Below are 9,900 nucleotides of genomic sequence, written 5' to 3' on the forward strand. Positions count from 1 at the left end.
AGAAAGGTGGTAGGAAGTCGGACTCGAGAAAGGAGTGCTCCAACGACTGGGAATCAAGGAACTGGAAATTTGAGTGACTATAAGCTAAAACATAAGAATCAATTGGGTGAGGGGGATGAGGCACAATGTTATGGGAGCAAAGTTGATCCAGAAAGGAAATGGCATGTAGAGCTATATCTGGAGAGGGAATATGTACAGTTATTTCTCTTACTTCTATATCTTTGGACTATTCCCATTTAATTCATGTTGAGTATAATAAAACACAAATCAAGTGAAAAAGTAAAATCACAAATCTTACCAGAATCAGAACACATCAGTGTCAAGGAAAAAATGAGGCTTGACGAATGTGAAATTTTGGGGAGGCATTGCACATGGAGATATTTCATAATCTTGTTGGTGGAGGGTTCAGCTGCATGATGATGTTATTGTGCATGCATAAAAACACGTGGTTTTACTTGAGATTAGATGAGAGTTTTCACAAAGCTGGTGGCTTGCAAATCTCTTTGGCAGAATTGGCAAAATCATAAGGAAGGAAAATATTCTGTGTATGGAGGTGAGTGTTAGTAAAATTTTCAACTGACAAACAACTGGGGATAAGAGCATATGAATCAGTCACATTAGATTACTTAAAGAAGTGGTCGGCAACCTTTTTTGATCACGGGTCAATTATTATTATTTTTTAAATTTAGTACTGTATTGGGTCAGTGATAGTCATATAATTCTTATGTATTTAAATGTGTACGTTTATTTACATACAACAAACAAAATTAATAGTTCAACCAGCTTCAAATTTTTCCCTAAAATTCTCTATAGTCGTGAGTCTTTCCTTTAATATCTTTGTTCTTCTCACATAGCCGAGAAATTTGAACTGAGCAATGATTGAGCCCTCACAGGTTGCAATTGTGAAGCCAACTTTTGGTGGGTTAGCCAAATCATTGCTGCAGGTCACTTGGTGAGCCATGGGTCATAGATTACTGACCATTGACTTAAAGGATTAATTTATTATTTCCCACGATTATGAAAATTATTTTACTTATAGCTTTCGTTTAATTGCTATAATGAAATAAAAATGTTTGTAAAAATTTTATCTTATGTTATCACGCATTCCATAATTAGTAGTGTAAGCTTGAAAAACAAACATATATATTCGATGACGAGGAACCCACTTTGAGACTAATAATTGTTTGAGATGGCTTGAATTATTGTAAGTTTGGAGATATACCGCTGTGCCACTGGGGGCTTTTAAGACAGAAGTTATTTAACTACCACAGAGAGATAAAATGTAAGTGAAACTACATTATTGTTATTGACTAAATCATCAATAAAGTTGTCTTGTAGTGATATAATCACTGATGTTATAATAAGATTCATTAAGAAAGGCGTATGTATGTAATGCTGTATTTTGTTAATAGCTTTTCGTTTCTGAACACAAAGTTACACAATAGACTATCTATGTTCTCACCTAATGTGTGTACTGAAATCCTATTTTCAGAATTGTAAACCCACAGATTTACCACAGGGAGGGTTTAATAGAATACAGGAGTTGGTGAAACAAAGAAATCAGAAGGGTAATAATAATCTCAAAACTAAGTTAGCAAATTTATTTGTGAAACCAATGAAATAATTAAAGAATATTAAATCAGTTTGATTAGATTATATTTCTTTATTAACTACTGGCTCAACTGTTGTCCCATTACAATATATATTTCTGTATTGATAATCAAATGTTTCCCAACTCTGAAAAATGCAATAATATCAATATATAAAAAGGGAGCTATAAGACAAATTAAGTATATTCTAAAATTATAAGTAGAAAATTAAATAACTATTAAATTTTGTTGTTAAATTTGTTTTATTATCTGAATATCAGTATGGATTTTGTATGGGTAATAATGGCTGGAGACGGCTTGCTAGAAACCGGGTTTCGATACCCGTAGTTGGCAGAGTACAAATAGCCCTTGTGTAGCTTTGTGCATAATTAAAAAAACAAACAAACTGTCTTAAAAAAAAGTTTTGTGATATTCATTATGTAAGATATTCTATTTTGAAACACGGTAAACTTGTTACAAGATAAGTTACATGGACAATTTTATCGATGTAACTACGTTTAGGCTTATGAACTGTGACTTTTATTAATTCTACTTAAGTCCTTTAAAGAATGAACAATAACTACAGGCAAGTTCTCTTGTAACATGAAAGGAAGGAAATATCAATCTTTGAAAACATAAAATCAGGGGTACACTTATCCATCTGCTGAACGTGTGATATTTAATGATAAAAACTAAATTTAAAAAAATCAAGGCAACGAAAACTCGAACTTGAATAATGGAACTAAAGTTTTATTATACAAGGCAACATTCATAACAATAATGTATTAATACACAAGTCTGTAAACATGGGAAAATAGATTTTATATCCCAACAATCACTTTGCTATACAACTAAGAAGAAATTATCACATGTGTTGTGAATAAATATGAAATCAAGCCTTTCTTAACATGCGAAAAAAAAAAGAAGTTCAAAACAGGCTTTTCTTGAATACTTGGTTGTTAAGAGGGAAGAAGTCGTAAATCATGGATGTGTAAAATGAAAAGGAGTTTAAGTAAACAATCTGATGTTGAAAATAATATTGAAATGAGCCCTTTTAAATATATACAAACTCAATCTGAAATTATATTTCATACATTAAAACTATAAATCGTATATTCGCATTTGATCAGTTTAAAAAATATATATATACAGAAATTTCAAATTATTTGCTTGTTAACTAACGGGGTGGCAAATATACGATACGATCCAGTACCATACAGATTATTATTATTTGTGTGTGATTACTACATGTGGAATATAATTTGTATTCTCCTCTTATTAGACAAGAATTTGAAATAGCTTAAGCTAATTAATGAACCTAATGGAAACATTTATGTCTGTAAAGTATTTAAATTTGTATATAGTTTGAAGGGTTCACTTTCTTGTTTATTGAGGTGGCTTTGCAAAATACAACCTTAAAATAAAAGTACTGTCTGTTTATGAAAGACGCTGTATCACAGTTTTTGTAAAGATAAAGGCAAAACTGTAGTATTTACATAATTAAAAAAGAGAGAACAGTCACTATAATTTTTAATTATGACACATGATAACAGTAATGAACAGTTTTAACTCATTCTAAATGAGACATTACAGTTTTTTTTAAATCTTGTGAGTGCAAGGTTAGCATGTTACGTTTATGAAATATGATGAGTAATATTCCTCAAGCTGTTGGTATTTAGCGCAAAGCTACACAATGGACTATTTCCTTTTCCCCACCGCGGGGAATCTAGCCCTGGATTTAAACTTTTAAGTAAGTAAAGTTACTGCTGACTTAGAACGCTAAATTTCGATATTTGATTCTTTGCCGCGAATACAGGTTATAGTACAATGTGTTTTTTCTATTAAAAAAAAAAAGCACTATAACTTCTGCAGAATGCATGTAAAAGGGGTCAATGCTCAGTCCAGTTCAGTGTATATACATCGGCATTACCAGTTTGGACGGACCTATCGCGACTTTTGAGCCCCCCTAGCGAAAATGTTTCTCAAAGCGACTTTCATTGCTGATAACAGTGATACCAAAAGAAAGAAGTAAAACAAGGTATTGATCCACCTCATATTCAACAACTAAAAATAATTGTTTGTTCTCTCTTTAGATTTTCAACTGTAGAAAAACTAAAGAAACAACAGAACATGAAATTCGATCGTCAAAATAGGAAATCATCAATTTATATAGTAACAAAATTATTTAGAAGCAGCTGGTGTTAAAACATTTTCATGGTTTAGTGAATATATAAAATATTATTATTTTTAACTTTGTTTAACGCAAACTGGGGTTTATTATAAGACATTTACATAAACGTAAATAAAATAGCGACCTAAATCTCCAGAATGTAACTGTTACGACAGCGGAAGTCACGTGACTCTGATAGCACGTGCCGAATTTCTCGAATGATCATTAATTATCGGGGAAGACCGAGTTTATTCGAGACGCCCTCTTTTTTAGTATATAAGCCTGGGAGAGAAGGCCTGCGGGATTTGAATGAAGAGAGTTCCGGGTAATTTACGATTCTGTTTCGAGTTAGAGTGTGAAGCTATCAAGATTGTGAATCGCTGTAATTTATAGTGTGCATTATAAAAGTAGAGAAGTTTAAAGTGACGAGAAACGTATTGATTGTGAAATTACTGTGTGCTAAAAGTTTGTATCGAGAAAGAATAAACTAATTTAACCAAGAAATGACTTGTATCGCTGAAGTCTCTCGGAAAGAATTTCTACCGGAAATTAAAAAACAAGCAGATACGTAACATAATTTTATTAGCTCAATATTTCACTGTTATAGCCTCCTTAGGGCTATCGATACCGTACATGTTCACTAATCCAGTTACTTTCTGGAGATATAGCTCTGATTTTATTTAATATGTAAAATATGTTACCTATTGTTTGAGCAGTGTCTTTTCATTGTAATGAAAATTACCCATGCTGTATTGTATATATAGAATTATTAAGATATTTGTTTTAATGCTCTACTGAATTATATGCAGACTTTATTTAGTGATTTTTATACGCCTTTAGAAACAACAACAACAAAAAAGTCTATATAGCGACATCTAGCGAGTTTTTAAGGTTTTATAAGGACTTTCCTGTCTTTCAGAGTTGGTAACACTGCTACTTATTAATTAATTTCGTAACGTAAGGAAGGTTAGCAGTAATCTTCGTTGTTAATTACGAGTATTACTGAGTGTTTTAAAATGCATTAAAATAAAATGTGAAAGGAAAACATGTTTCTTTAATTTCTTACTAGTTCCTTAAAAGATATATAACTGTATAGAAACGTGCCTATTGATATTGGTGCTTCATTTTGAAACTTGATTAAAACTTTGAGTTTGACTTCGAAACGTATGGCATGCGGCAAAGTAATTATTTTCTAATAAAGTTGGAAGTTTGAGATACTGTGTTTGTAAAGCTTAGCGTAATAAACTTTCGATAATATACGAATTGTAATTCACTTGGTTCTTGAGAAAAGTAATAGCAAACGTGAAATACCATATAACTATAAGAGCACACCAATGAAAGTGAAAGTAGAAATAGTGAAGTCTTGAAAAGGTTGAATATGAAAACTGAACATATGTCTGACGAGAAGAATGCATTTTTGGAAGTCAAACTTCTGAAAAAAGAAACAAAAACGTCATCTTGTAGTAAGTTCAAATATTTAGGATTTGAATCCATTGTAACATAGAACAAATATTCACAAAAAATTCTCTTAATGTGTTAACTGACATTAATTATCATAATTTCTACAAATTACATTACAGATACAATTATTACTATCCACTAGCACAGGAACGAGTGATTAATTCCTAACAAAGAAATTCCATAATTTCTATGTTTATTGTTTACATTTTTGTTTATTGTAAGATGTTGCACTAGACATTTTGTAATATTGGTCATTTGTCCATCATGAGAAGAATTGTTTTTTGTGAACAGTCATAATGTATTTCAGTGAGTAGAAACCATCAAGACATAATGATTATAGAACTGGTAGAATAAGTTGACTTAACCAACACTGTGATGTAAGAAATGAAATATTATTATGAAAAATCCCTTAAAGTTGAGGCATGGTATGGCCTGGTGGTTAAGGTGCTTGAATCGCAATCTGAGGATCACAGGTTCAAATCCTAATCACCCTTTTATTTGTAGGGGAGTTGTAATATGATGGTCAACCTCATTATTCTTTGGTAAAAGAGGAGTCAAAAAGTTGGCAATGGGTGATATTGACTAGCTGCCTTCCCTCTAGTCTATCACTTCAAATTAGGAACAGCTAGCTCAAATAGTCCTTGTGTCGCTTTGCATGATATTCAAATCAAATCTTTTAGAGTTTCTGTAAAAATTTGTATAATTGGGTATAATGTAATATTTAAAAAAATTGTATAGTTCTTGTTTAAATTCTAACAATTGTATATATTTGAAACACATTATTCAGTATCACAATAATAAGTAAAATGGATTAAATAAATTAGTTCAAAATAAGATGTATACTATATCCCATGGTTTTTTATTAGAAAATACAGCAGACACAACCTTACTCAAGGTTTGCCATTTTATAAAAAAATTATATTTCTCAGAATTCAGATGGCTGCTTATAAAAAATTAAAAATATAAATATTTTGGATCAAACATTGATCTACTGTAATTTAAAGAGTTTAAAACCACTGGACCTGACATAAATAACATGTAGATGGGATATACTTTGGTACACTACACAGATCTATATGTACGGCCAGCTAACAGGAGGCTTGAAGAATATTGTCATAGAGTGTGTGTCTGTAGCTCTGAATTGTGATTTGTTGGTTCTTTCTTACCAATCTAATGTGAATCTCACTGTAAGGCAATAGAAAACGAAAATAAAACTACAAATCAAAAGTTCAAAACCCATGAGTACAACAAAAGAAACCTTTGTGTTAAGTTACACAAAAGTTGAAGTTGTTACAAAATTCTAGCAAACCTTATAAAATCTAGATCATTCAAAAATTTCACCAAACATTCTGCCTAACAGAGGTGAACGTAGCTTTAATACTAAAAATACAATAAGGTTAACAAAGCTAAGTTTCTCACAGAGCACACTTCACTTACTTTACATTTATCCAGTTATATTCAATAACAAGGAAGCCCCAAACCATTACATAATTTGTTGACATAAAAGACAGTTGACTCTTTCAGGACATCATGAATGAAGTCACAGGTTAACAGGCAATTAGTGGATGAAGGTGCCATGTGCAACTAAAATATAGAAGAATTGCCATTTACTTGAGTGATGTTATACATCCAAATTGAATGTGTAGAAAACAGGAAGTTTGAAATATATATTAACTGAGGGGGTAGGGTTTAACATAACAGCAAATGTACAACGTTTCGACAAGGTTTTGTCCTCATCAGGTACCATTATACATCTATGTGATATCAGATGGTAACATGTATTTGTTATGTTCCTCTTCATCAAATTTGAATTCACCACACAGATATGAAACAGGTCTGTTGTACATTTGCTGTTATGTTAAACTTATGTTCCTCTTCATCAAATTTGAATTCACCACACAGATATGAAACAGGTCTGTTGTACAAAGACTTCATCAAATTTGAATTCACCACACAGATATGAAACAGGTCTGTTGTACAAAGACTTTCATTATAAAGATAGAAGGAAGGAACAAGTGTAACTAATGTTGTTTTATTATTTTTTACCATTACAACCAGCTTTTGTTTAAAAGTACAGAATAGTATTTTAATAACAAACAATGATTAAGTGTTCTTGGTGATTGTCTTGTGGTTTATATTCTGTTTAACTACTTGATGTTCCGGTACTGCTAGATGTGATGATCCCATAACTTCTACATGGTGTTTTTACTTGTTTATCTGTAGCTATAATAGATTCAGTGTTTCATCTCTGGATGGAGAGCTTCATTTAAAGATGCACAATATCTGTCAAATACTTCTAACTATCAGATATTAGTCTGTTTATTACATGCCATAAGTTGTAACTTTTTTATCTGGTGTGGTTCCCATTCCATTCATTTAAAAAGTTCAATAATGTATGGACATCCTATACTACATATTATAAATATTATACATCTAAAAAATATTATTAGAATAACTTATTTGTGAATTATTTTTACATCAAAAACTGCACTTGGAGGAATAATATGACACATAATTAAAATTAATTATTTATCGGTCTACTTTATTATAATTAAATGTTGGTGTATCTGTATGATAGTCAAGTCGAGAGAGGTGGAACTGTAATAAAGTAAAGAAAATGTTTCAACTCACAGTGAGAAATTGTTATAATGTAGTGATTTACAGAAGTTATTTTAAAATATGTAACAAAAGTATCTATTTTACACCTATAGTAACAACAGAAGCTACTAGCCCAGAAGAAGGATCTTCATTTACTATCTTTGATTGTAAAATAAAAGAAGAAAAGTATGAAAATCCTAATGATACTGAGGTAATTTGTCGATTAAAAAATTTTATGATTCTTTAATTAGACAAAATAATTAGAAATTATTAGAGAACATTTATGCAATATTGAAATTGTATGATATCTAACTAGGGATGATAATTTTTTTTAAATAATTAACATTTGAAAAAAGTTTGGCTATGAATAAAAATATATAACTTTGATGAACAGTAGAACGATGGCAACAACAATGAACATTTGCCGTGTGTGTGTATAGTAATAAACATTTAATTCTTCAACATTTCAGAATGTACATATTCCATCTTGAATAAGTTATACTCAGCAAGATAAAATATTAGGTACAAAATTTATATATATAGTTCAAACATTTTGTAACAAGTAATTAAAATATAAAATAAAGGGATGAAGTGAATTAAAAAAATATATAAATAAGAAAGAATAGGAAAGTGTAATATTTGTAACCACATTATACAAGTTATTCAGAACAGACTGAATTGTAGTGAAGCTGTGTTATTAAAGTTGAGAGTTCGTTTATAATAAATAAACTTTCCTTTAATTACAAGTTCAGTAGTGGATGATCCAGATGATATGACTTTGAAATTCTTATGACAGTATAAACACAGGTATACTTGATACGTGACAGTATAAACACAGGTATACTAGATACAATTACAATGTATTCAGTATTCACACACATGGTGAAAACAACAACCACCCCATCTTCATTAACTGTCACATTATATCTAATGTACTTGTGTTTATACTGTCATATTATATCTGATGAACCTGTATTTATACTGTCACGTTGTATCTAACATACCTGTGTTTATACTGTCACATTATGTTTGATGTACCTGTGTTTATACTGTCATGTTGTAACTAATGTACCTGTGTTTATACTGTCACGTTGTATCTAATGTACCTGTGTTTATACTGTCACATTGTATCTAATGTACCTGTGTTTATACTGTCACGTTATGTCTGATGTACCTGTGTTTATACTGTCACATTATGTCTGATGTACCTGTGTTTATACAGTCACCTTGTATGTAATGTACCTGTGTTTATACAGTCACCTTGTATGTAATGTACCTGTGTTTATACTGTCACCTTGTATCTGATGTACCTGTGTTTATACTGTCACCTTGAATCTAATGTACCTGTGTTTATACTGTCACATTATGTCTGATGTACCTGTGTTTATACAGTCACTTTGTATTTATTGTACCTATGGTTATACTGTCATGTTGTATCTAATGTATTTATGGTTATACTGTCATGTTGTATCCAATGTATCTATGGTTATGCTGTCACATTGTATCCAATGTATCTATGGTTTTACTGTCACTTTGTATATAATGTACCTGTGTTTATACAGTCACCTTGTATGTAATGTACCTGTGTTTATACAGTCACCTTGTATGTAATGTACCTGTGTTTATACTGTCATATTATGTCTAGTTCACCTATGGTTACACGGTCACTTTGTATTTATTGTATCTATGGTTATACTGTCATGTTGTATCTGAGGTATCTATGGTTTTACTTTGTATGTAACGTATCTGTGGTTATACTGTCACGTTGTATCTAATATATTTATGATTATACAGACAAGTTATATTTATTGACAACATTAATTATTATTGATAATTTCTTGTTTTAGAACAAATCTGTCAAAGTAAAAAAGTGGAGTTTACAATTTAAAACACGTCAACTACTGACATTACGTGCGTTTGTTATGTAAATCAGTTTTTTTGTAAAGATATTGTTTAGATTGTGTTCTGTATTGATAGAATTATTGATTTTTCTTCTGTTCTAGAACACATTTGTCAAAGTAAAAACTGAACAAAGTGTTGATTCAAAAAACGATGACATTATTTCCAAGTTTAATGAGAGTG

General features: G+C 30.7%; 1 protein-coding gene across 11 annotated transcripts in view; it reads left to right on the plus strand.

Moving 5' to 3' along the window:
• LOC106469492 (zinc finger protein OZF-like) overlaps positions 1-9,900 on the plus strand; it is a 105,415-nt gene that overhangs the window by 67,118 nt on the left and 28,397 nt on the right. For 8 of the 11 annotated variants that reach the window (XM_022398027.1, XM_022398024.1, XM_022398026.1 and 5 more), the window contains one exon: positions 7,932-8,029. In XM_022398027.1, the coding sequence (XP_022253735.1) occupies positions 7,932-8,029 (98 nt within the window). Of the gene's footprint in view, positions 1-4,642; positions 5,223-7,931; positions 8,030-9,900 lie in introns of those variants that run through there. The other 3 variants (XM_022398020.1, XM_013929993.2, XM_022398021.1) reach the window with 3 other exon arrangements.

The sequence above is a fragment of the Limulus polyphemus genome, unplaced genomic scaffold (assembly GCF_000517525.1).
Source record: "Limulus polyphemus unplaced genomic scaffold, Limulus_polyphemus-2.1.2 Scaffold3514, whole genome shotgun sequence".
In the NCBI taxonomy this organism is placed as follows: domain Eukaryota; kingdom Metazoa; phylum Arthropoda; class Merostomata; order Xiphosura; family Limulidae; genus Limulus; species Limulus polyphemus.